General features: G+C 47.2%; 1 protein-coding gene across 8 annotated transcripts in view; it reads left to right on the top strand.

Moving 5' to 3' along the window:
• LOC147243472 (unconventional myosin-VI) overlaps nt 1-14,251 on the top strand; it is a 48,810-nt gene that overhangs the window by 21,881 nt on the left and 12,678 nt on the right. For all 8 annotated transcript variants that reach the window (XM_086189983.1, XM_086189982.1, XM_086189978.1 and 5 more), the window contains exons 16-26: nt 3,412-3,539; nt 3,926-4,021; nt 4,248-4,418; nt 6,296-6,334; nt 6,478-6,571; nt 7,564-7,694; nt 7,798-7,875; nt 9,142-9,271; nt 10,387-10,477; nt 12,467-12,617; nt 13,637-13,845. In XM_086189983.1, coding sequence (XP_086046109.1) covers nt 3,412-3,539; nt 3,926-4,021; nt 4,248-4,418; nt 6,296-6,334; nt 6,478-6,571; nt 7,564-7,694; nt 7,798-7,875; nt 9,142-9,271; nt 10,387-10,477; nt 12,467-12,617; nt 13,637-13,845 — 1,318 coding nt within the window. The remainder of the gene's footprint in view (nt 1-3,411; nt 3,540-3,925; nt 4,022-4,247; nt 4,419-6,295; nt 6,335-6,477; nt 6,572-7,563; nt 7,695-7,797; nt 7,876-9,141; nt 9,272-10,386; nt 10,478-12,466; nt 12,618-13,636; nt 13,846-14,251) is intronic.

Genomic DNA, 14,251 nt, shown 5'->3' with positions numbered 1-14,251 from the left:
ATGTTGTGTTATTGAAGGTACAGAACATAAACACATACAAACTCATCTGACAGATTCATATTCAGGGTGAGTTCAAAATATTTTATGGGAGAAACCTCCAGTCAGGGGGTCACATGACAATGTTGACGACAACGAATCAGCTACCTTTTGTCGTCACGCTTTGTGTTCGAGCGTTCGGGGTAATTCACTCAATCATCGGAATGTTTACGTGCCTCGAGTGGTGGCAGCTGCTCATACTCACGCTTGAGGTGCTGCTGGCTTACAGCCCTCATTTATACAACAGCTGCCTCGGCACCGTTTGACCCCGCGGTTCTGCTGCTTCTCTGACTAATGACATAGGAGGAGGAAATTAATCACATGAGTTGACTGAGGTTAACGATGCTTCTGCTGATGTCGTCTATGAGCAGCCACTGTCGATCTTTGATGGTTAACAAGACCCAGTCAGCTGGAGGGTGTGTGTACGTGGTACAGCCCTGGCCCTGGTCTGGGGGTTTTGAGAAGTGGTGGTCTGGTGCCACAGGCTTCGCTGTGGCACTTAACATGTTTATGATGACAAGGACACGTTATCAGTTCCCAGACCATCGTTACTCCTCGCTGGCATTTTCAAACCATCACTGTTGTAGATGTGTGTTCGTAGATGAATGTGAATAAATTAAAATACACTCTACATGCTTCCACACCAACCACGATGCAAGCAGGTCTTATTATGATAACGTTTCTCTCCGTGTCTGCACACACCCTGCTACAGCCTCCAGGATCTCCATCCCAAGCTCCCAGTAACCCGATGAGTCGCAGGTTCCCTCTCAATAAACCTGATCGCCATCGTGAGTTGATTGGTCGTGCATCTGTGTCCTTCAGAGATGTCCTGAGACGCTGTGCTGGTCGCTTTATGATACACAGGCTTGCCTTCACTTTTACAGCACCGTATTGATGACAGAACAGTCTCAGATCGTATATCAGCGTGTCTGGCTGATATCTCCACATGGATGAAGGAACGCGACCTTCAACTGAATCTCTCTAAGACTGAACTTATGGTCTTTCCAGCTTGTCCATCTATTCAGCCTCAGGTCAGTGTCCAACTTGACTCGAGCCTACTTGTGCCCACAAACTCAGCCAGAAACCTGGGTGTCATGATTGATGACCAGCTGACCTTTAAGGTTCATGTGGCCTCAGTTTCTCGGTCTTGCCGTTACGCCCTCTACAACATCAGGAAGATCAGACCCTTCCTGACCCAACAGACCACACAGCTTCTGGTTCAGGCTCTTGTCATCTCACGCATTGACTACTGCAACTCTCTTCTGGCAGGCCTCCCTGCAGGCTCATTCAAGCCTCTGCAGATGATCCAGAATGTAGCAGCACGTCTGGTCTTCAACCAGCCCAAAAGGGCACATGTCACCCCGCTGCTGGTTTCTCTTCACTGGCTTCCAGTGGCAGCCAGGATCAAATTCAAGGCACTTCTCTTGGCTTACAAAACAATCCCAAGAACGGCTCCAGCCTACCTGGAATCCCTGATCCAGGTCTACTCTCCTTCTGGCCCACTACGCTCTGCATGCCAAAGACGCCTGGTGCTTCCAGCCCAGCGCTGCTCCAAATCTCTAGCCAGACTCTTCTCTTCTGTTGTTCCCAAATGGTGGAACCAACTACCGAACTCTGTGCGTTCTGCTGAGTCCCTTTCTACTTTTAAGAGACAATTGAAGACTCAATTGTTCAGAGAGCACCGAGGCACTGAACCTGACTCTGCTCCTCTTTGGGGTAGAATCAGTCAGAGGGTCCAAGACCCAGCACTTAGTGACTATGTAGCACTAACTGGGTTGGGTGATGTTGTATGTCTGTTATATAAAAATAAAAAAAAATAATAAAAAAAAAAGGGAGGGGGTGGCGACACTTCTTCTGCCACTAGATGGCAGTACCTGTGACCAAATCACAACTGAAGCACTTTTGCGCTTCCTATGGACTTCTCCTTAATTAAGTCTGAATTCTTGCTTGTGTTGTTCGTCGCTTTGGACAAAAGCGTCTGCTAAATGAAATTGTAGAATTGTATTAACATTAACTTCATTTTTTTACTTTAAAATTGTTAATATTTGTTTTTTATCACAAAAGTAAAATGGCTAAAGAAGAGCCAGGTCCCTCTTGGTCCTCTCTTAAAACAGAGAAGAAAGCATCCACCAGCCTCCATTTTTCCAGAGAAATGTGCTTTTGTGACCTGGCCTGCTTCTGTGGCTTCTGCTTCGACAGACTAAGCCATGTTAGCTGCTCTTCTACATCTCCCTCTCTCATTATCTACATTTGACCCTTTTGTGTCCCTCTCTTGCTTCAGCTGCCACTGCAGAACTAGTTGAAGCTTGGAAATACTCAAATTCGCCATTGACACGCTGGCTGTACTGATCTCTTGCCATGTGCGTTTTAAGTTTATACTCAGTGATGATCGGCACTGGTGTAGACTGTCTTTTATCTTCAGGACGAGACCTTTTCAGTGTCCAAAAATACCTTCCAATTCTGATTTGGATGAGGGAACAAACATGAGCATCAGAGTACTAAATAACCTCAACACTTAATCCACTAATGTGCTCAGGCTGCTGTCAACATATGACATGTCGCTTGTAGCACGTACTGTAGCATCAAGCCTGCATAATGTAGCATGTAGAATGCAGTGCTTACATGCTACATGACGTATGCTTCATTTTGCAATACATTCTATATTCCACAGGCTTTGCAATACACTACAGTGTATATGTTCATGTTTCAGTGTGTGCTGCAGGCTATGTGATATGTGCTTCATGCAATTTTTTTTTTTTAATCCATGATTTTTACGATTTTTCAAACCCTAGTAACAATTTGCTAGGAATCCTGGGCGCTACCTGTGTCTTATGGGCACTACCTATCTCTGCCAACCTGGGGAGAGCCCAGAACTGGACTCATGCATCCTCCTTTCCATGGCCCTTTAGCAGACCACACCATTAGGACATAGCATGTGGGAGGATCACATTATTCCCACTGCTTCTTTTCCCCTCCCATCAGGTTGACCAGAGGAGGTGCTGTAGAGACCAGGATCGTTGTATGTTTTTTTGAGGGGTTCCTGCATAGGAAAACCCTGGGGACATGGGGAGAACATGCAAACTCCACACAGAAAGGCCCTTTTGCCGACTCCACCCAAGGTGTGGGCACCAGTGACATGGATGAGAGGACACGCGACACAGCGTCCTTTGTGGGAATCGAACCCACGACCTTCTAGCTGTAAGGCGACAGCGCTACCACTGAAAGCAAAGTTTTTAAACCAAAGACATCCAACAAGAAACTCATAAGACTTGACTCCCTCTGTGTGTCCTGACAGGGCACAAGTTTTAATTCCTTTTTAGTTGCGGAATGACTGTTCTGCAGCTTCATCCGACCATTGTTGTGGTACTTTTCCAGATTTAGTGGAGGCTAAGGTGGTTGGTATCCTCGACATTCTGGATGAAGAGAACCGTCTTCCACAACCCAGCGACCATCACTTCGCCGACACAGTCCACAGCAAACACAAGGAGCACTTCCGCCTGACGGTTAGTCACAGCCAGACATTTCTGCCTTCAAGGCCATCAAAGAAGATGGAAGATTTTTGGAGCTTTAGCTTGTATTATTTATATTCCACCACAAACAAACCACACAACCAGGCATACAAATGTTTTCACATTTGTATGCCTGAAACTGAAAGACCTCATTTACTCATTTAGTTCCTTTAATCTTGATTCACTCATTTTTTTAATATTAAAAAAAACTTCCTATTGTTTTATTTAAATTGAACAAAAATATTTAGTTGTCAGAGGGCGGAGCCTCCAAGTGATGATGTTGAATAACTGAACACCAAGTTCTACTTTTTAGTCATAGCAGAAAATAACTGACAGGACCAGGAATTAGTGTGTCATGGTTGCGCGCGTGTGTCCCTCAGGTACCCAGGAAGTCCAAGTTGGCGGTCCACAGGAATGTTAGGGATGATGAAGGATTCATTATCAGACACTTTGCAGGAGCCGTCTGCTACGAGACTGTGAGTGTCCACTGTCATCAAGCCGTTCTTCAGATAAATGTCTTCTTGAATTGTTTCTCCATCCTCTTCGATCTCTAAAGTGAATGAAAGAGACTTCACTGTCTATCTGTAACACAAACACGAATGACCAGTCGCAGCATTGAATTCTGGGAAATAGGGGAGACATCGCGTTGAGGAGTGGCTGAAACTGCGGATATGAAAACATACCCTGGTTTGTGTCCTTCAGACCAAGTTTGTGGAGAAGAACAATGATGCGCTGCACATGTCTCTGGAGTGTCTGGTCTGTGAGTCCAAGGACCGGTTCGTCCGAGAACTATTTGAGAACTCAAACAACAGCAAAGACCTAAAGCAGAGGGCGGGAAAACTCAGCTTCATCAGTGTTGGCAACAAGTTCAAGGTGAGAACATATGAGCGTGTTTATAAACCAGCATAAACAAGATATGGTGTTCTTCAGAAGAGGAAGGGCTGATGTACGATGTTGTTAACAGTAAATAGCCGGCCAAATGTTCGGATCAGAATCAGAACAATCTCATCATCATCATCATCGTCGTCATCATTAGTCCAGTCTGTGTCATTGACGTGTGGCAGGAAGGTTCTAAGGCTGAATGGCATTTTCCATCCATCCCTTCATCCATCATCCACCCACCCATCCATCGCTCCCTCCATCATCCATCCATCCATCATCCCTCCCTCCATGTTCCCCCTCTCCTCCTGTTGAGGGTGGTGGGGGTGGAGCCTATCCCAGCAGCCTTCCCCCTGGACAGGTCACCAGTCCATGGCAGGGCCAACACATAGAGACAGACAACCATTGGCTCTCCCAGCCACGCCTACGGTCAATTTAGAGTCTGGATTAACCTGGTCCCTCTTGATGTCTTTGGACTGTGGAGGAAGCTGGAGTACCAGAGAGAACCCAGCAGGAACAGGGAGAACATGGAGACTCACCCAGAAAGACCCCGTGCTGCAGCCGGGGCTCCACCCACAACCTTCTTGATGGGGGCCACAGTGAGGACCACTGCTCCACCCACAACCTTCTTGATGGGGGGGCCACAGTGAGGACCACTGTTCCACCAGGCTGGCCTTGAATGGCATTTTCCTTTGAGAGATACCCATAATGCACCAAGTCAACAGAGTGAGATGGGTTTTTGATGTTAGCTGACCTTTGATTCCTTTGTTGCTCCTGTGTGGTGATGATGATGATGATGATGATGATGACCCACTTCCTGGATGAAGGTTAACAAACATCTTAAGGTTCGGTAACAGAGGAGCGTTCTCAATCCTGAGTCATTCACATTCGAGGGAATAGTTCCCTGCACGGGCCTTTGGGGGAGCCCCGGCTCAACCTGGCCCAGCCCAAAAGGCTTTCAGAATTCACAGGCCCGAACCCGAAAAAGCCAAACTTAAAAAAAAAAAACCTCCAATAACTCAACACGGTTAGTATTGCAGAAATTAAATGAGGTTAACTGGTTTTTCTAGAGTGGTAGTAAGCGATATCAATTATATTTTGATTGAAAAGGTTAAGTGAAATACAAATTTATTGACCTTTGTGACTGTGTCGTCCTATCAAATGGGGATCGTCAACTGCTGCGCACTGTTGAGGTTGCATTGCACAGTCAAAACGAAAAACACAAGAATCAATCAAACAACCCCGAAAATGCTTCAAACACTTTTCTAAATAATTGCTATGTGGAAAGGAAAGGAAATTTACCCTGATGAGCTCTGGAGACTTTTAATGGCACGACAAAACACTTCAACCCACAGGAACCCCAACTAGGGGCTGAACATGTCATCGGTATGATGTCATTGTGAGTAATGTACAGCAGAGGGAAGGGACAGAGTGGCCGCTGCTTTCGGGCCTGAGCCCGACCTGTGTCCGAGGTAATGATGTGGTAACTGCCCCGAAGCCCGGCCCTGGGTTGTCAGGCTGTCGGGCCCCTCGGGCCTCGGGCTCCAGTGCAGGTATCTAAGAGGGAGATCATTGTTCTGGTTCCTCATTGGCCCAGTCAGCCCTCTACTGGGACCCTTCTGAGATAAATGTGACCAATAATCAAAGAACAACAATGTGTCAGCAACAGCTGCCAACCCTGGGAGGTGTAGACTTCCTTGCACTTCCTTACCTCATGTATGTTGTTGTGCTGTTGTTGTTGTGTAACCAACTGTACCGCTCTCTGCTCCCTTAATTGCCTCCCACGGGGATAAATAAAGTTTTTCTGAATCTGAATCAACTATCACCTCTGATGTCATCTTCAACATGAACCTTTATGTCTTCTCCTGCAGACGCAGCTGAACATTCTTCTGGACAAGCTCCGCAGCACGGTCAGTACAGGCCTGCCATCTGATGCTTCTGACCGATTCCAGCGGCTCTGACTGGGCTCTCTTGATTCTGTATAAATTAAAGTGGTTTTCATTGGGCTCCAGTGGTTCTGACTGAGGTCTGTCCTCATGTTCTCTTCCTGCAGGGCTCCAGTTTCGTCCGCTGCATCAAACCCAACCTGAAGATGGTCAGCCACCAGTTTGAAGGAGCTCAGATTCTGTCCCAGCTGCAGTGCTCTGGTCAGTTCTGTCTTCTAGTGACAGTAAAGGCCTCACTGCTCTCATGTATCACAGTAAACAGGGGCAGAGGGAGGTTCTACAAGGGGGGTGGGGGCTTGCCCAGGCGAAGGGGAGGCAGGTTTCCCTGGGCATAGGGACCCTTAGCCTCTTGTTCACACAGATTATGCCATAAGTCCTTTGCTGAATGCCAGTCATTTTAGAACTGACTTAAACCTTGTTGTTTGAGCTGTCCTCCCTCTCACGCAACCCGCTGACCCAGCAGATGAAGTGGGTTCATCAAAGTGGTTCCAATCGTGACAGTAGGGGAACAAAGTGGTTCCGATCGCAGCAGTACGGGAACAAAGTGGTTCCAGTCGCGGCAGAACGGGAACAAAGTGGTTCCAATCGCGGCAGAACGGGAACAAAGTGGTTCCAATCGTGGCAGAACGGGAACAAAGTGGTTCCGATAGTGGCAGTATGGGAACAAAGTGGTTCCGATCGCGGCAGTAGGGGAACAAAGTGGTTCCGATCGCGGCAGTAGGGGAACAAAGTGGTTCAGTAGGTACAAATGTTCACTTTGACTCACTGTGGAGTGAATGAACGCTGGTCATTTACACGTGTGCTGCCTCCTGGGACATGATTGAACTCGTATGTGGCCTATTCAGGTCAAGCTACATGTTCCCAGCTAGCTCCGATCATCATGTCCCAGACATCCTTATTTCCCATGGAAGATATTAATCATATAGTCTGACTTTCACATGATAATGTTTCTAATTGTATTGATGCATTTCATTCATTTAACTCTCTTCTTTTAACAGCATTAATTTATTTTCAGCTTCCTGTCAATCCTTTTCATTTACCTTTTGATTAGTTAAACTTGTCAATCAAGTGTGGTTCATCAGAGAAAAAATAAATTATGAATGCAAGTTGAAAGGGTTGAAATGCAGCAAAGATGGTGAGTTCGATTGTCATGTTTCTGTGGTTACAACCCTTTGCTCCTCCCCCTCTGGCAGGCATGGTGTCCGTGCTGGACCTAATGCAGGGCGGCTTCCCCTCCAGGGCACCCTTTCACGAGCTCTACAATATGTACCAGAAGTACATGCCGCCCAAACTCACACGCCTTGACCCACGGCTCTTCTGTAAGGTCAGTCTAATCATTGCTGCTCATCCTGGCATCATCATGCAGCATCGCCATCGTGCAAGCATCACCGCCATGCTCATTGCTGTTCTACGTCTCTTTGTCGCAGGCATTGTTTAAAGCTCTGGGACTCAATGAGAACGACTACAAGTTTGGCCTGACCCGAGTGTTTTTCCGGCCTGGAAAGGTGAGTTGTCCCTGTCTTCATATGCCATTCAACTGAGGTTGGTATCCTTCTCTACAGAAGACGATAGCTCGAGAGGAGGAGGTGTCATGGAGGCCAGCAAGGAAACCATCAGATGGGTTTATTTCTCTGTCTGAAAAAATCATTCATCACATTTGGCTTGAGCTGTGCATGCGTGTGTGCCTGCGAAACATTGGCATTTCAGCTCAAGCTGATAAACAAACCCGTCTGTCTTCTGTTGACAGAGCTCGCTGCTTTGTTACTCCTCACATCTCTGCAGACTCGTCAGGCTGGGCCCCCCATGTCTTAAGGAACATTCTATCTGTAAATAGGAATGGAAAAAAGAATGGTGGGAAGTCTCTGATGGTCAATTCTCCCCAGAGCCCCAGACCAGCTCCACCAGAAGAAAGAGACGCTTCTTTAGGGAGCTGAGACCCTCGCTAGTTAGCTTAGCATAATTACTGGTAGTGGAGGGGAAGGGTTAGCATCAGCTAGCTCAGGTCCAGGATGCTGGTGTGTCCAGCAGGAACCCTCCTCCTCCTCATCATCAGTAGCAGCAGTCGCTCTTCTAGTCCTCAACAAACCTTTGGTTCTGTTGACCCAAGTTCCAGTGGAGCTTTGGAGGTGCTGCGTTCATAATATGACCAATTATGTGCAAGCAAACAGAATGCTGATGTTAATGCTAGTACAGTATTGAGAATACTGATATAATTACTACTAGTACTGATGATAAAACTGATACTAAGGGTAGCAGCTTGAGCGTCTTCAGGTCTGCAGCCTCCTCCACAAGCGGCATCAGTCAGGGATCTGGGAAGAGGGGAGCCCAAAGGCTCCGGACAGGAAGAGTAACAAACCTTGGTCTTCGTTCTGTGGAGTGGACGATCATCCCTTAGCGTGTGTGTGTGTGTGTGGGGGGGGGGGGGGGTTGTTTCCTCTAGACAAAATACTGGTATGAGTTTGAGATCTCTTGGAGGTCATTGGTCTTTTCGAAGCTTGAAGGGTGATCAAAACAAATTTTCATGTCAATACAATTGAACTTTATTAACCCAGGCTGTCCTGATTTTGTGTCCACATCAGTTAAGTTGTGATTGAAACAATAGAGCAACTATGGAAAGATCAGTTGGATGAAGGGGAGTTTACACAATGTTTGTGCTACAGAGGCGTTTAGGAAGTTTCTTTTTGCTGTGTCTGAACCTAACGAGGTAAATAGGACAAACTAATAGAGCAGATTTTTCTGCAGCGTGGTTTGTTCATCTTGTTCTGGTTCAGTTTGCAGAGTTTGACCAGATTATGAAGTCGGACCCGGATCACCTGGCCGAGCTGGTAAAGAAGGTGAACAAGTGGCTGATCCACAGCCGTTGGAAGAAGGTCCAGTGGTGCGCTTTGTCTGTCATCAAACGTAAGCAGGACGACTTGTCTTCATCTCCATGGTAACAACACCCTGGAAATGTGTCTCCATGGAAACCTTTATCAAGCACAGAGGAAGTGATCATGTCAGGGATGAAGTGTCTTTGTAGTCCAACAGGAAGTGATCATGTCAGGGATGAGGTGTTTGTAGTCCAACAGGAAGTGATCATGTCAGGGATGAGGTGTGTTTGTAGTCCAACAGGAAGTGATCATGTCAGGGATGAGGTGTGTTTGTAGTCCTACAGGAAGTGATCATGTCAGGGATGAAGTGTCTTTGTAGTCCAACAGGAAGTGATCATGTCAGGGATGAGGTGTGTTTGTAGTCCAACAGGAAGTGATCATGTCGGGGATGAGGTGTGTTTGTAGTCCTACAGGAAATGATCATGTCGGGGATGAAGTGTGTTTGTAGTCCAACAGGAAGTGGTCACGTCAGGGAAGAGGTGTGTTTGTAGTCCTACAGGAAGTGATCATGTCAGGGATGTTTGTGTTTGTAGTCCAACAGTAAGTGGTCATGTCAGGGATGAGGTGTGTTTGTAGTCCTACAGTAAGTGATCATGTCAGGGATGAGGTGTGTTTGTAGTCCAACAGGAAGTGATCATGTCAGGGATGAGGTGTGTTTGTAGTCCAACAGGAAGTGATCATGTCAGGGATGAGGTGTGTTTGTAGTCCAACAGTAAGTGGTCATGTCAGGGATGAGTTGTGTTTGTAGTCCAACAGGAAGTGATCATGTCAGGGATGAGGTGTGTTTGTAGTCCAACAGGAAGTGATCATGTCAGGGATGAGGTGTGTTTGTAGTCCAACAGTAAGTGGTCATGTCAGGGATGAGTTGTGTTTGTAGTCCAACAGTAAGTGGTCATGTCAGGGATGAGGTGTGTTTGTAGTCCAACAGTAAGTGGTCATGTCAGGGATGAGTTGTGTTTGTAGTCCAACAGTAAGTGGTCATGTCAGGGAGGAGGTGTGTTTGTAGTCCTGCTAGAACAGGAAACGAAGGAGTCACCCTGGTATGAGTCCCATTCATGTGGTGATGGTGCAGGTCGGTCAGGACCAGGTGAAGGACAGGTGAGTGAACTATGGCTGATGGTCCCTGACCTCATCTCTGTGTTACAGTGAAGAACAAGATCTTGTACCGGACCAGCGCCTGCATCTGCATGCAGAAGACGGTCCGCATGTGGCTCTGCAGGAGGAAGCACAAGCCTCGGTGGGTCCTTGATCCTCTCTTTCATCTCCTCCTCTCAATCCTCACCTGCCCTCTGTCCTCTCCTCCCCTCCATCCTCTCCTTTCCTCCCCTCGTCATCTCCTCCCCTCCATCCTTGCATCCTTTTATTATTTTATATTATTTCATTACCTTTCTTTCAACCTCCCCTCCTCTTCTGCCTTCCATCATTCTCGTCTTCATTATCAGACAATTTTACAAATCACTAAATAACCCTCGACCATCCCTTCGAGTGTGGGTGTGGTGAGTGTGTGTGGGTGTGGTGAGTGTGTGTGGGTGTGGTGAGTGGGTGAGGTGAGTGTGTGGGTGTGGTAAGTGTGGGTGTGGTGAGTGTGTGGGTGTGGTGAGTGAGTGTGGGTGTGGTGAGTGTGTGGGTGTGGTGTGGTGAGTGTGGGTGTGTGGGTGAGTGTGGGTGTGGTGAGTGTGGGTGTGGTGTGTGAGTGGGTGTGGTGAGTGTGGGTGGCGATGTGAGTGTGTGTGTGTGGGTGTGGTGAGTGTGGGTGGCGATGTGAGTGTGTGGCGATGTGGGTGTGGCGATGAGTGTGTGTGGCGATGAGTGGGTGTGGTGTGGGTGTGGTGAGTGTGTGGGTGTGGTGTGAGTGTGTGGCGATGTGAGTGGGTGTGGTGAGTGTGTGTGTGTGGGTGTGGTGAGTGTGGGTGGCGATGTGGGTGTGGTGAGTGTGGGTGGCGATGTGAGTGGGTGTGTGAGTGTGTGTGGGTGTGGTGAGTGTGTGTGGCGATGAGTGTGGGTGTGGTGTGTGTGTGGGTGTGGTGAGTGTGTGTGTGTGGCGATGTGAGTGGGTGTGGTGAGTGTGTGTGTGTGGGTGTGGTGAGTGTGGGTGGCGATGTGGGTGTGGTGAGTGTGTGTGGCGATGTGAGTGGGTGTGTGTGTGTGTGGCGATGTGAGTGGGTGTGTGTGTGTGTGGGTGTGGTGAGTGTGGGTGGCGATGTGAGTGGGTGTGTGTGTGTGTGGGTGTGGTGAGTGTGGGTGGCGATGTGAGTGTGTGTGTGGTGAGTGTGTGTGGCGATGTGAGTGTGTGTGTGTGGGTGTGGTGAGTGTGTGTGGCGATGTGAGTGGGTGTGGTGAGTGTGTGGGTGTGGTGAGTTTGGGTGGCGATGTGGGTGTGGTGAGTGTGTGGGTGTGGTGAGTGTCTGTGTGTGTGGGTGTGATGAGTGTCTGTGTGTGTGTGGGTGTGATGAGTGTCTGTGTGTGTGTGGGTGTGGTGAGTGTGTGGGTGTGGTGAGTGTGTGTGGCGATGTGAGTGTGTGTGTGAGTGGATGTGGTGAGTGTCTGTGTGTGTGTGTGGGTGTGGTGAGTGTGTGAGGCGATGTGAGTGGGTGTGGTGAGTGTCTGTGTGTGTGTGGGTGTGGTGAGTGTGTGGGTGTGGTGAGTGTGTGGGTGTGGTGAGTGTGTGTGGCGATGTGAGTGGGTGTGTGTGGGTGTGTGTGGGTGTGGCGATGTGAGTGTGTGTGGCGATGTGAGTGTGTGTGTGTGGTGATGTGAGTGTGTGTGTGTGTGTGGTGATGTGAGTGTGTGTGTGGGTGTGGTGATGTGAGTGTGTGTGTGTGGTGATGTGTGTGTGTGTGTGTGTGTGTGTGTGTGTGGTGATGTGCTGGTGGCGGGGGTGAAGTTGTGGGAGATGAAGGTTCAGTGAATGAGACTAGCAAAGGGAGCTGCAGAATGACTGACAGGAGGACTTTAGAGAAGTCCAACTCTTCACTGGTGAGTCGGGACTTGTGGTACTTGGCGCCTCATGATACCATGTGTAATGCAATACCCTGGACTGGAATATTGATTCAGTATTATGAAATTATATTATAATATTTTGCTCTACTGAATTTGTAGCTGCCCTGCTGGCTTGGTTTGGAGGTGGAGTTTCAGCCAAAACAATACAGGGCAGAGTTAATTGAAGTACATACCAATGAAATATGCTATCATGCTAATTGATGCTAAGGTTTTGTGTGTGGTTCAGGATCGATGGGTTGGTTAAGGTCCGTAACCTAAAGACAAGGATGGACCGCTTCACCGAGGTGGTCGCCGGCCTGAAGGAGGGCAAACAGGAAATGAGCAAACAGATCCAGGAGCTGGAGGCCGCCATCGACGCCGTTATGCTCAAGATTAAGGTAATGAAGCTAACGCACACAGGATTGACAGATAGTAGAAGTAACAAAAATTTAAAAAAAAACTTGTATATGTCTTCACTCTGTGACAGGATAGGCTTGATGCCCGCTTGATGGGCATGTGGTTATATACACACACACACATATATACACACACACACATATGTGTGTGTGTGTATATATGTGTGTGTGTGTATATATGTGTGTGTGTATATGTGTGTGTGTGTGTATATATATGTATACTATATATATGTATATTTATATATGTGTGTATATTTATACTACATATGTATACATATGTATACTATGTATATACATATATACACACACACATATATATATATACGTATATATATGTATACACATACATGTTTGTGTGTGTGTGTATATATACACACACGTATGTGTATACATGTATATACATACGTGTGTGTGTGTATATACACACACACACGTATATACATGTGTGTGTACATACACACACACATATATACGTATATACATGTATGTACATGTGTGTGTGTGTGTATATACACACACACACATGTATATACGTGTGTGTATATACACACACGTATATACATACGTGTGTGTGTATATACACACGTATGTGTATACATATATATACGTATATATATGTGTGTGTGTATATACACACACACATATATACGTATATACATGTATATACGTGTGTGTGTATATACACACACACACACATGTATATACATGTATATACGTGTGTGTGTGTGTGTATATACACACGTATGTGTATACATATATATACGTATATATATGTATATACACACGTATGTGTATACATATATATATACGTATATATGTGTGTGTGTGTATATACACACACACACATATATATACGTATATACATGTATATACGTGTGTGTGTGTATATACACACACACGTATATACATGTATATACGTATATATGTGTGTGTGTGTATATACACACACACATACTCTGGCAGCCGTCAGGTCAGCTCTGACGCTCTCTTGTACCCATCAGAACTCAGTGATGACCCGCATCGACATTGACCACGACTACCAGGCTCTGGTGACGCGCTCAGAACAGCTGCTCACAGCCATGCAGAACAAGAAGAAAGAGGAGGAGGAGCGTGAGCGTCTGCGGCGCATCCAGGAGGAGATGGAGAGGGAGAGGAAGAGGAGGGAGGAGGAGGAGGAACGCCGCCGCCAGGAGGAAGACGAACGCCGTCTGTAAGTGGGAGGGGCTTCTATGTGTAGCTGAGTTTCCTGTTACTGGTCATTTACAGTATAGATGTCATAATGCTTCTGGCTGAATGATTGACAGCTTCAAACCTGGGATGTCCCAAAGGGTCAAAGGTCACTTAGCTATGTTGTTGTCATGTCTTGCTCAATGTCAACGCTCGGGAGTAGGAGGGTTGTAACGTCGCATCATGGTGGCAGCAGACATTTCGTGGGAGAGCGTCCCAGTGGGAGGACAGCCACCATGGTCGAGTCCCCTCATGCCCGCCCTTGTCATTATCTGATGCTCATCATGATCTCGTTTCCTGGAGCTTCACTGAGTGGCAGAACGCTCAATGTTTTGGTTCATGACGTCACCATCCGTCACATGTTGACTGCCGCTGTGACATTTGTCTAG

This window comes from Aulostomus chinensis, chromosome 20 (genome assembly GCF_037954235.1).
Source record: "Aulostomus chinensis isolate RoL2024-O1b breed Wild chromosome 20, RoL_Achi_v1.0, whole genome shotgun sequence".
In the NCBI taxonomy this organism is placed as follows: domain Eukaryota; kingdom Metazoa; phylum Chordata; class Actinopteri; order Syngnathiformes; family Aulostomidae; genus Aulostomus; species Aulostomus chinensis.
The sequence above is the reverse complement of the archived record's forward strand: the minus strand, read 5'-3'. Positions and strand labels throughout refer to the sequence as shown.